At 50.3% G+C, this 15868-nt stretch overlaps 1 protein-coding gene across 13 annotated transcripts in view; it reads left to right on the forward strand.

Moving 5' to 3' along the window:
* Nucleotides 1-3213: 3213 nt before the first annotated feature.
* LOC122373247 (mitogen-activated protein kinase kinase kinase kinase 5-like) overlaps nucleotides 3214-15868 on the forward strand; it is a 35571-nt gene continuing 22916 nt past the window's right edge. For 6 of the 13 annotated variants that reach the window (XM_043351106.1, XM_043351111.1, XM_043351109.1 and 3 more), the window contains exons 1-11: nucleotides 3244-3309; nucleotides 3698-3839; nucleotides 4106-4163; nucleotides 8765-8920; nucleotides 9218-9321; nucleotides 9658-9786; nucleotides 12082-12345; nucleotides 12895-13008; nucleotides 13368-13443; nucleotides 13861-13958; nucleotides 14358-14449. In XM_043351106.1, the coding sequence (XP_043207041.1) occupies nucleotides 3732-3839; nucleotides 4106-4163; nucleotides 8765-8920; nucleotides 9218-9321; nucleotides 9658-9786; nucleotides 12082-12345; nucleotides 12895-13008; nucleotides 13368-13443; nucleotides 13861-13958; nucleotides 14358-14449 (1199 nt within the window). In that variant the 5' untranslated portion in view covers nucleotides 3244-3309; nucleotides 3698-3731. Of the gene's footprint in view, nucleotides 3310-3697; nucleotides 3840-4105; nucleotides 4164-8764; nucleotides 8921-9217; nucleotides 9322-9657; nucleotides 9787-12081; nucleotides 12346-12894; nucleotides 13009-13367; nucleotides 13444-13860; nucleotides 13959-14357; nucleotides 14450-15868 lie in introns of all 13 variants that reach the window. The other 7 variants (XM_043351107.1, XM_043351108.1, XM_043351112.1 and 4 more) reach the window with 3 other exon arrangements.

A 15868-nucleotide genomic window follows, 5' to 3' on the forward strand; every position in this document is an offset into this window, starting at 1 on the left:
GGCTTCGGCTACAACATCAGCAACAGCTGGGACGTGTTGTCGCAGAAAATCCACCAGTCTCCGACCACCGGCGGCGGAGGGTCTGCGGAGGCCCCTGCCGGCCCCGTCTCAGTCCTGGTGGCGCGCTGGGCGCCGGCGCCGCCGACTCCGGCTCCACAACTGCTGGTGCTGCGCGCCTCTCCGTGGCTGCTGACCGGCGTGTACCGTCCTGGACAGACCTCTGTCGAGCCGCCGCCGGCGCTGATTGTCCAGCGCAGTGAGCTGCGGAGCCGTCTGTCGGCCGCCGGCTGCGCCACCTGGCGGGCGGAGCTGACCGGAGCCGACCCGCTGACCGGGGAGCCGGTGAGACGCTCCTACACCGAGCGCTCTCTGCCGGCGGTGGCGGCACTGCAGGGCGCCGGGCCGCTGACGGTCGCCGTGCGCTGTCCCCGGATTGGCACCACGCTCCGCTGCACGGTGGAGGCGCGCCGGCAGAGCTGCGCCTGGGGCAGGGGCGGCGCCAGGCGGCGGAGTCGGGAGGTGCGTCCGAGCTACCACCGCCCTGGGCCGGCCCGTTGGGCTCCGCGGAGTCGGTCTCTGAGAGCTCAGCGCTGGATTGGCGGACGGCGAGTCTCTGCTACTGGCCCGCACCGGCCTGGGACAGTTATTGCGCGCCGATCGGGGAATGCTCACCAGTTCAGCCCAGCCGACCGACCTCATCCGTCTCAGCGTGTCCACCGGTCCGGAGAAGCCAGCTCCGTCGACAGCAGCGCCACCTACCCCGAAACCCCCGATCCTGCCGTCTACCCTGCCGAGAACAGATACTCAGCCGGCCGTAGCCACCCGCGTCCCGTGGCGCACCCTAGCGTCCACCGCAGCGCCACCTACCCCGTGCGGCGCAGCAGCAGAGGCTTCCTCAGTCACTTCCACCGGCGTCACCGGATCACCAACGACATCATGCTGGCGGTATCTCCAAACTTCATCTCCTGCGGTGGGGCGTTCGGGGGCTGTCTGATATGCGCCGTACTGCTGGAAACCTCCAACTCCAAGGTGCCGAAGGAGGCGTGTATCGGTCCGTGTGCGGTGGGCTCAGCTATCTCCTGTACCGGTGCCATGGCGAGCCTGCATAAAGAGATGGTGAAAGCGCGTCAGAAGATGTCCCGTCGGCGCGGCAGACTGTATTAAGGATCGTTACGTTCAACGCTGACGTGATGTTACTCAATCCAATCGGTGACGTTACTTGTTCCGTGTTCGTCGATCGTTTTGGTGTTTCTTTACGGGATCGAGTGGCCTTCAAGTAGCAGGTGAAGCGAGACTGTAGTTCCTTGTCATTTCTCCAGCGTACTAGGGCTGTTCTGCAGCTAATTTCTTTCGAATTGCAAGATCGGCATTCGGCAGGACTTGCTGTCATACACGATGGACGGTGGCGTTTGTTCTTCGTGCTACGTTTGGACGAGAGTATGGACACATCGTGTGTGCTCTGTGACTGTGTTGTCGGTAATGTAATAATGATCTGAGCGTCATTTTGATATCCATAGTTTATCCCATAATCAGTCATCAGGGAAGACATGCTAAAACGATGAAAATCCATCTCAGATTTGTTCGTCAACAATGCGGATCGATTGCTGTGCAGGATTACTGTTACCCTGACTGTTTCCGTCAGGTTATGACCTTGAACCTAGGTCAGATTTTCAAGCTGACCTTTTATTTCAAGAGTCTCATCAGATCAAGGTTATTTACAGATTAAATGATAACATATGCGACAAATTTCGATGAGACGGACACAGTGCTGTGTGCAGTGATTGTAGAAGCGTTTTTTAACCCGCGCCCCGTAGGGGGGGGGCCGAAACGGCCCCCCCTGTCCTTTTCGGTCGATATCTCCTAAACGGCTGGAGATATCGCCACCAAACTTGCAGGACCCCTCCGGGCATCAATTTTACACATTGTGACCAAAAATTTTACCAGAGGCTATGATAGGTTGGCCACAAATGACGTCAGAGTGACGTCATGTTCTGTCATTTTCGACCGAAAAAAGACCTTCGCGAGAAGACCTGTCAGGACTACAGCTTTGAAGATACAGAAAAATGATCAAGACATAAAAGGTGTAGAATTGACAGGGCTACAAAACTGCTATCTCGAATTTTTGAAATTTTTGAGTTTTGACCCCCAAAAATCAAAAAAGCATTTTTTTTGGATATACTCGCCAAAAAATCCAAAAAGTTTTTTGAGTTTCGAAAAAACCGGAATATATGTGATAGTGCCTTTCGTCTTCTATCTACATACCAAATTTCAGATCGATACCTCGTTTTTTGGCCAAGTTATAGCGTAAAAACTGTTCAAAAATGATGACGTCAAATTTTCAAACTCAATTTTTGGCAATTCTAGAACTCGTAGAGCAAAACAAAGACCACCATTAGACTCCCCGTGACGAGCTGCATCGAATCAATACCCATTTTATGCAAAAATATCAACTTTGAAATTTGACCTAATTTGACCTGACCTTGACCTGACCTTCACCAAAACGTGACCTAGGCTGGCCCCAAAGGCTGCCTAACCCACATAATCGCATTTGTCATGTAAAATGGACCATAAAACATGTATCACACGACACATTCATATTGTGACCCCCGGTGACCTGACCTCGCTGTGACCTGACCTGGTATCAGTGACCTCAGATAGCAAAGTATGTGTTTGACGAACAATGTACCATCGATGGTTTTCAATAAATTACCAATTTACTCGCTTTCACAGCACATTTCTTGAATTGCCTGTGAACGGTGAAAATCTGACCTTTGACCTGACCTGTGACGTCATCGGTTTGACCTAGGTCAATGAAATTTGGTCACAAGGTAGTTCCCGGGTGGGGCTATCGAACGCCGTTTGAATTTTGAAAATCGGCCGGTAACTTTCCGAGATCTTAGGGGGGGGGCCGAAACGGCCCCCCCCCTACGGGTGGTAGGGTCCGCCGGTAGCCCTACGGGGCGCGGGTTAATGATGTCCATGTTGACGGTATTTGTCCTCTGGAGGCTTAGCCGATAACCTTAGGTGAAATTTGAACATAGAGGGTATTTATCGCAAGAGAGCCATGGAATGCTTGATTCTCAATGTTTTATCATCCAAATGTTGTATGGTCAGACACGTGCGCTATTGAATTTCAAAATACCAGTGACGTCATTATTATGGTTTTATTTGTAGACTTGCTTTCTCATTTCGAAACCTTGAGTATTTGTCCTCAATTCGGCGCCGCCACACAAAACATAGCAAGCACGGCGTGTTGTGAGTGTTTTGGAGGTTATATGTTATTACGGCCTCTTTTTGGCAATTTATATGGTTTGTATTTATTTAAGGTCCTTTGCTTTGCATATTTCATGTTCTTTATGATCATACATTGCTCTCTAACTTTTGGAGCTTGGTTAAGAGAAAATTGTGATGTCTATCCAAATTCCAAACATAACAATTAGGTTGTTTTCAATGCTATTTAGCTATTCATTGGTTGAAAATAATTATTTACAACATTCATAACTAGGGCATTTGATATAAACTTCAACTATGTCAAACCTGGTCATCATGTGCCTTTATACTGATGCTGATACGCTTTGAAGTAAGTAACGTAAATTTTCAGCCCAATTTGTTTTGTCCTGCATCAGTTGAATCAACACATTTACTGAATCCTTGGCCTGGCACCCATGCAATCAAGGTTTGTGTTTGTGTTTTGTAGGTCATAGAAGACAGCTGGTTTAGTTGTGGTTGTCATGGCCACATCTTCCAGTGTCAGTTCGGACATCAGCAGAAGAAACCCACAGGACGACTATGAAATAATTCAGCGTATTGGAAGTGGAACTTATGGAGATGTCTATAAGGTATTTTAACTTTATTTTTATGTGTGAATACTTAACAGTATGAAACCCTTTTCCTATTTGTACCTAATGAAGCCATTGATTTAGCTCAAGTTTATGTGGTTTTAGGGCTTATCATTATTTTTTTCTTTTAAATGTTATTGCCACTCCAATATGGGTGCTGCACATCTACAATATGGGCTCTACACATCCAATACTTTGCGCCTGGGTGTTGGGGAGTATTACCTTTACCTATTTTGTCCTTCCCCTGACCTGGCCATTGCCCTCAGGCTACGAGACTGTCCACCAATGAGCCGGCCGCCATCAAGGTCATCAAGCTGCAGCCAGGTGAGTGCTGGTTCTGACCTGCCTTGGTCCCAGCTAAACTCTGATTAACTGGGCACAGGTGACCTCAGAAGCATGGGTGCCCTAAGATCACATCAGACTTTAATTAGCAATTGGGTCCTGTGAACTGTTGAGTGTTGGGCTGTCTCCATGAAGAGTCTGGTGATGTGGACCAAATGGCTACATTTTCTAGTTTTATGTGTCCACTGTCTCAGCACATATGCAGATGTGCCATGACAAGCTCACGAAAAATAGGGTCATCTTTTGAAGCACTCCTGCCACATGGTGTTCTCTACATCTGTGTCACATGTGACTGCTATTTGCTAACAAGGTTCCATCAAATTATTAGCATTATCATCTGGTCTTGCTCTGCTGGGTGCCTCAATTGCCAGTTGACTGACACTTGCTTCGATCTCGTACACGGGACAGTCATTCACCTTAGCGTTGCTAATTCATCTTTCATAATTTCACTCATTTTGCTCTCGTAGACATCGAGAAATCATTTAAACGTGGTTTTGGGGAATTTGCTCGGCTCACACAGATCGCAATGGTAGCCACTTTTGTAGATGTTTCCCGGCGCGGTGCGTCGTAGCCTCTCAAGGACACCGGTTTGCATGCTGCTCCTGACGCGTGTACGGCCGCGTGGCGTGGCGGTGGCTTTAGCCGCAGATCGACATTCTGATCTCGAGTTTTGCCGGCTCGAGGTTCGGTCTGGGGCAACGTGGTGGCACCACGTGCACGTAATTTGGAATGCTGGTAGTCAGTCCAACACAAAGTCCATCCGTGCTATTTTAGCTTTCGCATGATCGTTGTCAAAAATCGTGATGTGACATCGTCCCGTATCACGACATTTGGAACGGAAGCGGACGCAGTCATTTTCCGCCCGTAGCTGGACCTTGCCCTAACTTACGCTAAGTTTGTGACACATGCGGATCGACTGACTTGTCACGATCGAAACCCGGGCCGTAGCTGATGCCCGTGGATGAGCCTGGCTTTTGGTGAACGACGTTGCATTATTCGGTTATTGTTCTCTTTAGTCACTTTCTTTAGTCACTGTTCGTCGAGGATTTAACCCTCGCCCATGTAGGGGGGGTGGTGGTGCAACCCCCCCCCCCCCTGAGGCTTTTCGGAAATAGTGCAAAAACGGCGGCGCGCAGCGCCGCCAAATTTTGGGTACCTTATGGGGCAAACCTTGCGCATCTTTTGATTAAAAAAAATTTGACCGGGTCATGTCAGGTCACGGAGTTATGACGTCACAAAGGGAACAGCCTCCGGCCGGATTTTCACAAACTGAGTGCCAACGCCCGAGGTTTCCTGCCGGTGGTACGGACATCGGTTGATGGATCGTGATGAAACTTCCCATGCATGTTGGGGCAAGTATTGGCTATCATATGGTATAAGAAACTTGACCGGGTCAGGTCAGGTCACGGAGCTATGACGTCACAAGAGGAACAGCGTCCGGTACTATTTTTGAAAAGCGCCCGAACCACTATTTTGCTAATTCTTGTCACCTCAATGGGAATATGCAGCAATATTAGCTTCTATAGGGAGCAAATGGACCTCCCAAATCCAAAAATACAATCAGATTTCAAAAATTTAAATTTTGATTTTTCGAATTTCTGCCGCCGACTGTGACCTTGCCGACTTCCGGCGCTCCCAACGCGCCATTTTTAGAGCTAGGGAAACGAAATACATACCAAACGATAGAGAATTGATCAAGGAACACGATAGTGAAGGTTTCAAGTCGATATCTCCCACCGTTCTGCCGCAATCGCCGCGGAAAGTTGAAAAAAGTCTATTTTTCCGAAAATTTGACCTTTGACCGGTCAAAAGTAGGTCAAATGTTGACCTAGGACCAAAAAATATACCACCAATCGCGAGATCTCGGCGAGAGCAATCCGTTGGTCTTTTCCGCTAAGCTCTACGACGCTCCGTTTTCAAACGCCAAGGGGGGGTCGCACCAACCCCCCCCCCCCCTGCATGGGCGAAGGTGGCAGATCGCCGTTTACGGGCGAGGGTTAAGGAGGTCACCGTGGTTCAGATTTTCTTTTGCATGGCTTGTAAAGCACACCTTTGGGACTTGCGTGTCATCAAAGCTTCGTTATCTTCTCTCACCATTGGATATCGTGCAGTCGCTGCACTTTTGAAAATCCTAGGTATTGAATGTTCATCATTTGTAAGTACTTTTTAGCGGTTCACTGTTCATTGATTGACGTTTCCATCTTCCGGTAACGAAGGTATAATGCCATCATTATAACACCGTAGCTGGGGGGCTAGCCTTATTATCATTATCGATATAATACTGAATTTCCTGATATCCATATATGGAAAGATATCTACCTAAATCACTCTGTTTAGGTGCAGATTCACTGGATCGTCTTATGCTGTCTCCACGTTCCTCGCCCTTTCTTCCTCTCCTCCACCCTGCCTCTCTGTCTCCGTGCTGTGTTCTGCTCTGACCCACCTTCTGCCCGGGTGCAGAGACGTGGACCCGACTGTCGTGGGGGCCGGTCGCCGGGGCGCCCAGACCGGGTGAGCAGGCCGGGGCGCCCGTGGGCTGCCTCGGATACTGTGTGATAGCCCCGCCCCCCCCCCCTCCCCTAGCGTGCCGCGTCGCCCCGTCAGCGGCGCGACCAAGCCGGATTTTCGTGTGTCCAGTGTGGCGCTTTGTCCCGTGATCGTCTTCCCCTTGTATTTAGACACCCCGGAGGGTTTTTTTTTACGGTCAGATTAGGGAATGGGCCGTAAAGAGCAGCTCATCGTGCTGATAGTTTTTGATAAAGAGCGTTACTTTTCGAGCGTCTGACCTCGCGGGTTTTGGAAGATTTATGCGTTTGCAATAAACACCTAGATGCGATTCACCTAGCTTGCGCGTAGCCCCGTTGGTTTTGTGCTAGCAACTTTTTTAGGCAGATTCATTTACGAGCTTGCCGCGTATGACTAACAGGGTTATTCGTAACATATGACTACGCAGTTATGGTCATCTCGTTAAACAATAACAGCTTAGCTTTGTTTATGTCGGTTCATTAGGGATGCCTGAGCTTTGACTTGTCAGCCATGTGCATTGTGCATTGTGCATGACATAATTGCTGTGTAACATCTCATGCCATACCGATATCTTAAATATATTCCGCCTGTGTTGTGGCCTGCATAATGCATATTGCATGATCACTCGAGCGGCTGTTGTTTCATTTATCCAGCTCGTTAACACCGGAAATGAGTTTCTTCATGCAAAAGTTTCTTCATTTTTATTCCTCTTCCATTTTTATTCTTCTTAGAATGCACTTCCGATTTTCGACTGTCCATGGCATCGACATAGGGATTATGCTCGACGCACCTAAGTAAACTCTCAATAACGACTCCCGCTTGCCATTTTCCAAATGCAGCTCATATCGTCTGCTACCGACCGTTGTGTTTCTATCCCAGCCCGCTTGACTCCGCCAATACCTACTATCGTGAGTATGACCAGAGGTCGGTGTAAATGCGGCTGGTGACTAACACGCTGTGGCGACTAACAGCTGTGAAACCGATTGACGCTAAGGTGTGGCTCGACGGAGGGCGAGCCACCCTAGAACTAATGACGAGTCAACTAGAACTAACGGCGTGCTGCCTAGCTAGCCGTACCACTGTCATGCATTTCAGACGAGCTGATTCAGTTTGAATGCCATGTTGCACGCGAGTGGCGCCTGTCCTGTTATGTTCTTCCGAGCCCGCCGAAGGTTCAGCAGAGCCGCCTCACAGATGAACGTAACGAACCCCAGCACACGTTCAGACACGGGGCGGACTGACGAGCAAAGTGGGAGTGCTGTCCGGCGTCCGCCCCTCCAGCCGCTTCCGTGCATCGACGGAGTTCTCAGATCCTGCCGCGTGGTGACATCAGCCAGAGAAGGTCGACGCTAGTACACAGGGAGTTAGTCGTCACAGAAGACGGCGCCGGTGGATTTGGGATTCAATCATTGACCACCTAATACGCTCCAATATATCGGATACCGAATAGTGGTAGTGACGAGTAAACCTGACTTTAACCTCTGTAAAGCGTTTATGATATTGATCTTTTTTATGTCGGCCATATTTACTGCCGGGCGCGTTGTTGGGTGACAATACTGATCGTTAAAATCCGTCCGCTGTGTGTCGCGTTATCGGGCCTCAGTGTCGCCGGCGCCTCTGTGGCCGCTGTGTGGCTGGTCGGTCTGTGTACAGAGGCGTGTGACGCAGAATAAAACAGTACCGGGATGGGGGGGGGGGGGGGTGACGGACACTGACAATGACACTGACGGCTGCCCTCCGAGCCTGTGACGTCACGGCTCAATTGACGGTCGGCGCTGAGTGACACCGCGTGACGGGATGGGAGGGGGGGAGGGACGTTATTGCAAAGAAGGCTGCGGGTTGACATAGCCTCGTCGCACGCTGACACAACGACCAGCTAATGTAAATTAATGGATTTATTTTTAGTTCATTAACTTAGCAAAGCTGGTTCCCTGCCGAAGCCAAAACACCGCCATTAATTCAATTAGCAATCATTATTTTTATGTATCATCTATTTATTCACAATGTTATCCAATTACACCCGTTCCGACCTTTCACTCTTTTTGCTCGCCCGTCAGGTGACGACTTCAGCATCATCCAGCAGGAGATAGTGATGATGAAGGACTGCCGGCACGCCAACATCGTGCAGTACTTTGGCTCCTACCTCCGCCGCGACAAACTCTGGATCTGTATGGAGTACTGTGGCGGCGGATCGCTGCAAGACATTTATCACAGTAAGTTATAAACGGGATCCGACTAAACGAACGGGTAGTAATGTAGAGCGGCTGACACCTACATTTGGGGGTAGAGAAACGAAACATAGGCTAAGGACGTTGGTTCTGAGCGGGCTAACGTTTATCGAAAGACCCTAAAACTAAATGTGACTGACGTTTTCGGTGTACTGAACCTGGGTACTGAATAGCCGCGATTTTTCCGTCGAGTTGGTGGACAACCGTTTCTGGCTGTCGATCTGTGATCATCCTGTATGTCTGGCTGTATTGACCCTGCTCCTTTCTGTGTGTTTGTTTCAGTCACCGGTCCCCTGACGGAGCTGCAGATCGCCTGCGTCTGTCGAGAGACGCTCAGTGGCCTCTCCTACCTCCACTCCATGGGCAAGATGCACAGGGACGTCAAGGTAGGATGGAAACGTGACGACGTGCCACGTGGTAGAATGTTCACATGGTAGTCTGTTACTGGCTGGGATTTTTTTTTTGGACTTGCAGCATGAAATGGAAATGAGAATTGAATGAGGCTGCTTGGATGTAGTCATTTGGAGTGAGATAATCCAAACCCGGGATAATTTGCAATACCCAGACTGACAGATCGATGTATTGCAAGCACCTAATGAATGTCTCATGCATATGATTTGACTTGCAATTGACCTGATTTTCTCCGTTGCTATGCATGCAGCATTTCCCTCCATCGGGCTCTCAGCAGTCTATCCCGTTCTGACCTCGGTTTGGGCCGCCAGGGAGCCAACATTCTACTGACTGAGAGTGGGGGAGTGAAGCTGGCAGATTTTGGCGTCTCGGCTCAGATCACCGCCACCATCGGCAAACGGCAGTCGTTCATCGGGACGCCGTACTGGATGGCGCCAGAGGTATGATACGGCGCTGGGGTACGGTGGGACCACAACCGGGGATGGTGCTCAGTCAGTGTCTTAGCTGTGTGGTGCTTGGCTAGTAGACATAAAACTCATAATGCACCAGCCCATGAGTTTTCTTTAAAGTTAGTTGTGGGAAATAAGCCATTTGAACGAGAGCAATATTTGACATGCAAGCTACATCAATATCAGATCCCAATCAGGGGCGTAGGCAGGGGGGGGGGGCCACTGGGCCATGCCCCCCCCCCCTTGGGCGCCGAAGGCGCCCTTTGCGATTGGAGGGCGCCGAAGGCGCCCTCCAATCGCAAATGCAATTGTGATATAATCGAATCGAAAAACAATCGCGACTGGAGGGCGCCCTCCAATCGCGAATGTGTTTACAGGGAAAATACGGATGGAGGGCGCCCTCGGAGGACGCCCATTCCAAATACGCCCTCCAAATACGGTTGGAGGGCTCCCTCGGGCGCCCTCCAACCACATTTGTAGGCTGTAGCTCTCTAAGCGTAACGGTGGTCGCCTATGTAAGCCGCTGTCCCGTAAATAAGCGCCCTCTCACCCGAAGGCGCCCTCCTGTAGGTCGCCACCCTGCTACACATTGCCGCCCTAATTCTGCTGATCGGCGTCCTCATAATTATTGGCGCTCTCCTACCTATTGAGCCCTCATGTGAAATTTTGAAGGCCGCCTTGCTCCCTTTTGGCACCCTCTTGTTCAGTGCCGCCCTCCTACCTATTGGTTCCTAGTCCTTCCTGTTGAATGTTAATCGGGGCCCTTCTCCTATTGGCGCCCTCGTGTAGATCGCCGCCCTCCTAACCACTGGCACCCTCCTGTTGATCACCGCCCTCCTATCCACTGGCACCTTCCTGTTGACCAGCGCCCTCCGCACAGACGCCCTCCTGTTCGTGTCATCCTCTTGAGCAAAGGCGCCCTCCATTGCCACCCCCATTTTAATCGTCACCCTTCCGCTCATTGGCGACTTCCAGTTGATGACCGCCCTCCCACCTATTGGCGACCTCTTGTTGATCGCCACCCTCCTATTGGTGCTCTCCTGTTCCTCGCCACCCTCTTACCTGGTGGCGCCCTCCTGTTGATTGTTGATCGGCGCCCTCCTACCTATTGGTGCCCTCCTGTTGATCGCTGCCCTTCTATCCATTGGCGCCCTCCTGCTGCTCGCCAACTTCCTACCTATCGGTGCCCTACTGTCGAAACTCGGGATGTTGATCGGGGCTCTTCTACCTATTAGTGCCCTCCTGTGGATCACAGCCCTTCTACCTATTGGCAACATCCGTTGATCGCTGCCCTCCTATCATTTATTTACTCCTTTGGCATGTTTTTCAACTTAGTCGTTTCAACTTATTGCACATAGTTGATGTCTTGCCTGTGAAAACTGCCACAAATGAACGTGCATTCAGCACAATGAATGAAGTATCTATACCTATCAAAACTATCTACGCTCTACGATGCATAAAACACGTCTTTGGTCTTAACGGATTGATCCTACTTTACGTGCATCATGGCATCTATATGGATTACGATTAAGTATTGTCAACAGGTTCGGGCGCAACAGCAGGCATCTGAAGTTTCGGTGATTGAAACTGGTTATGTGGGTACAGTGTACACTGTATGCATCTGTGAGAAGGCTATGAAGGCTGGTCTGAGGTAATTTGGATGATGTTTACGCATCTCGCGCTCCGGTATCAATCCGATACGGTGATCTGGTGCGTAGATATGCCACCGCCAATAAACTTTTATACATCGACACCCATGAGCCAAGCTTTCTGTACAGTTTGTGTGGCAGCGGCCCGACCGAACCTTAGGTATTTTTTACACCTTCAAATTTGGTAAAAGAGCGAGAGGAGCTTTGAACAGTGATCGTATAAAAGGCGTGCCTAAAAAGCGGAGGAAAAGGTTGTTTTCAAAAATTTCGCGCGCCTTCGGCGCAGCATTTCAAGAACACTTGACCTTTTGTGACCTGGAGTATAAAGAATACACACGATGCAAAATCAATGCAGCACGACCTATACGAGGTTACGCAAAAAAAAACTGGTGGCATGGTAAAAAACGCCTCCCAACCCCCCAACCCCCACTGAGCGATTTTTTATCTCGCGACCGTATGGCGCCCTCCTTGGGTGAGGTGGCGCCCTCCAAACCCTTGGCCCCCCCCCTTCGCGATTTTCTAAATACGCCGCTGATCCCAATGCAAGTGTGACCAGCTGCTTTTGTCTCGCTCGACCGGTCTTTGCCGAACACCAGCGGCCGTTGGGCTAACCTCAGCCTCTGACTCTATCCGCCAGGTGGCAGCCGTGGAGCGCAAGGGTGGCTACAATCAGCAGTGCGACGTCTGGGCGGTGGGTATCACGGCCATCGAGCTGGCCGAGCTGCAGCCGCCCATGTTCGACCTGCACCCCATGCGCGCCCTCTTCCTCATGTCCAAGTCGGGCTTCAAGCCGCCGCAGCTCAAGGACAAGAACAAGTGGTCGCCGACGTTCCATAGTTTCCTGAAGGTGGCGCTCACCAAGAACCCGAAGAAGCGGCCGACGGCCGATCGACTGTCACAGGTCAGTTTTGGTCAGCTGATGGTGAAATAGTTATGATCTGAAATATCGCACAAAGCAGACGTATTTGTGTAGACATGGCCGATTCAATTTCATCATTCATATTTAGTAATCGATAAAGTTTATCCGACAAATTAAAATATATTATAAAAACGGTCGAAAATCAATAAGGACAAAATAACATAATGCTCGCTGCGCAGCTGCTCGTTCGAAGCTCCCCGTTGCTACACAAAAATTAACACAATCCACAATTATAAATTTCGTGGCGAACCACGCGCCACAATAAACGTTTAACACTTCTAATAAAATGAACAAATATTGAGCTGTGTTTTGCACCGCCTACATTTGCATCTGCTTTGGCATTAAAAATTATCAGGATGCTATACTGTTGATCGAAGCGCTTGTTATTTGCCTTTGCGGTCTAAACGTCCAAGCATATGGACCCTGCCAATCAAGCGTGACATTTGTTAAACAGTCAACGCCTGCTCATAGCTTTTTGTTAGATTTGTAACCGGCTTATCCACACCCCGCTTTGTCCTCGTGTCTCCGCAGCACGCGTTTGTGTGCTGCGACCAGCTGGACCGTCGCCGGTTAATGCGGGAGCTGCTGGACCGGGTCCGGAACCCCAGCGGCCACTTCCAGGAGGCCGAGCCTGATGATGAGGGGGTGAGTGACCCGCGGGAGAACGGGGTGGAGTGACCGGGGGCTGATGCTCAGTACTGGAGTGTCTTGAAGGGCGTTTGGGGTGTCAAAATTAGTAAGAACTTCGGGCTAGTGTTTGATTGTCTCATAGCCGTGGACAATGGTTGATACTTGATGCATAGACCTCTGTACACTGGTGTACTGAGGTCTATGGTCGATGGTTTCCTTAGCAAAGTCAGCTAAACTGGTCTGCTCAAATCGTTTAATGGCTACAAAATGACCCCGCCATCTTCGCACCCCTGAGCCCCAACAAGCAAATCAAATGTTAGTGTAGTCACGTTCGTTTATTACCTCCTTTCTCATTTGTTTTCATTCGTTTCCAGGCGGTGAACAACGTGCCACAGCGGATAGCGTCCCGGCAGCCCCCGACCAAACAGCGAACCAAGTCGGAGCTGCACAGTGAGTGCGCTGTGGGAACGTAGGGTTATCGTAGGAGAATCCAAAACCGTCGCCATAGGCACGCCTGGCGGGTCACGTTGCCAGGCATGCCGCGTGCGATTGGCGGGCAACCTGTATCGTGTTTCTACTATTGTTAGAGCTTGTTTTTATGCTGCCATTGTTTTCCTGGCTGGATATTGTTTCATGAGTTGTTATGAAAATTGGTGTAACGTGAGTATGTTTTTTGTTTTCTCCGCTAGCGGTGTAAAGGTATTTTTCATCTGTCTGTGTCCAAGCTCTTTTAGCTGTTCCATGACCAATAGCCTGCCCGGCGTCCCACTGTGAAGCCGAAGCGTGGACCTCCAGTGTAAACGGGTTATCCCTGTTCAGCCTACTATGAGACAAAGTACCCAAACCTGCACCCTCGTCTGTCCCCAGTGAGCAGCGTCAGTTTCGAGCCGCCGCTGGTCACAGAGATGTCCTCGGCGGCCGAGCCGGCGGCGCCTCGCAAACAGTGGAGGATCGCTGGCGTGGTGGTGAGTTACGTGCTGCTAGTCTGCTCAGGTGCACCGAGGGACGCTGCGTTCCTCTGATATTTCACCCATTGTATCATTCGGGCGAAAATGCCAGTTTTTATGAAATTCCGTGTGTGCGTGTATTGTGTGTGTGTGTGCGTGTGGGGGGGGGGGGGGGAGGGCGGATGGGGGCTTCAGTGTTGCCGTTCTGCAGTTATGTAAACTATCAGCTGCAGTTATGTAAACAGCTGCAGCCATTGTCATTGATTAGCTGGTTTCGCATCGCTTCATACGTCCGGGTATTGTTCAATGTTCATGTTTGATCCTCCATTATACCTTTGTATACAGCAGGCTGTGAAATTGACTGTGGAATTCCCTGACTCATCCCTTCAACCGCTGACCACCTAACCGATCTTTCAGGATGACGATGACGATGACGAAGCTGAGCCCTCTGCGTCGGACGTAGCCTCTCAGTGGGCCACGCGTGACCCCGAGGCGGAGGAGGTCAACAGGTGAGACCCCTGCCCCCCCTCCCCCCTCCCGCGGGGGTCAGGCGCATGTGGTGATGGCTGCTGGGGCGTGCCGGACTGTGCGATTAAGCAGCTGCAGCGTCAGTGGTGTGTATGTGTGTGTGTGTGTGTGTGTGTGTATGGGTGTGTTTATGGTTGCGATTGTAACTGTACATGTGACTGGTAAAATGGTGAGTGGATGAGTAAGTGGGCTTCAGTGGAACGTAGGAATAAGGAAAGCAAGGAGTTCGGCTAGTCAGATCAAGGATGCTTAGCTAGTGCTGGCTAGCCTAGCTAATTCAAGCTTTGCTGTTGAAGCGTTGGAGGGTGGTTGTTTCCCTGTTGGGTAGGCCTAATCACCCTCCGCTCGAGCAGCTGTCGTGCTACCCTGCTGTCGTACCGCGTGCTATCCGGCTTCTGGCGGTACCAGGAGCTCCCCACCGGTACGGGGAGGAACAATGCGCTGCGGGAGTGGACACAGATCGTATCCCAGCCGTGTGCGGGCCGGTAGTGGTATGATAGACTCTCTACGAGGTGTTCCTTGGAAGAAAAGACGGATGTCGAAAACAGACCATCTTCCCATGTCCCATCCAGCCGATGGGTTCGGATTGTATTGCTGGAAATATGCGGAAGAATCCAACTTTCCCTGCGATTTATCTTTACTTCAGTCGGCGTGTTCCTATTCTTTAGCTGGTCACGACGCGTATTCTGCAATTCATCGAAAATTAACCTACCCTCGCAGCAGCTGCTGTTGTGGTATATCTTAGCTCTCTTCCAGTAACCAGCGTGTCCTCTGGTCTTAAACCCTCCCTTCTCCCTGAGAGCTTGTTGCTAGCCATCCATCTCGCATAGCTCAGCGGATGCGGGAATATCCACTAACTGATGGCGGCAGGGGCTGGCGCCGAGTAGTGGGTCCGTCTGCTGATGGCCCTATCCTGTCGATCTGAGAGGCTTTCAAGTCTGGTGACGGCCGACTGACTCCCTAAGGGGAAGGGCCTCGTACGGCTTACGGTAACACATGCTCCAGAGGTGATGGAACTAATGCGGTGGAAACTGGATAACAGAAAAAGAAACTAATTGGTGGTTGGAAGACGTGCTATGTTATGTCGTGTTTTTCACGTTTTCATTCTTCTGTTTAGTGTCTGTTAGCTTTAATGTAATGATTTTATTTAGAGAGCTGATGCTAGACGGATAGCAATAACATTTGTCGGCACTGTAAAATAGTTTAATTGGCTAAAATCTTACTGTATGTTAATTTGGCTGTGTTTTGCATCAATTGCATCAATTAATTGTGCTAAAACTTCGCTAGTAGATGGGTTTTATGGCGTTTGTAGGCTGACCATGGCATTGTCGGTACTTTGGTCTCGTTTGTAATTTCCTCCTCTAAATAGTCTGATGCTTATCTTTTAGCATCGTAGTACT

The sequence above is a fragment of the Amphibalanus amphitrite genome, unplaced genomic scaffold (genome assembly GCF_019059575.1).
Source record: "Amphibalanus amphitrite isolate SeventyFive unplaced genomic scaffold, NRLGWU_Aamphi_draft 001466F_arrow, whole genome shotgun sequence".
In the NCBI taxonomy this organism is placed as follows: Eukaryota; Metazoa; Arthropoda; class Thecostraca; order Balanomorpha; family Balanidae; genus Amphibalanus; species Amphibalanus amphitrite.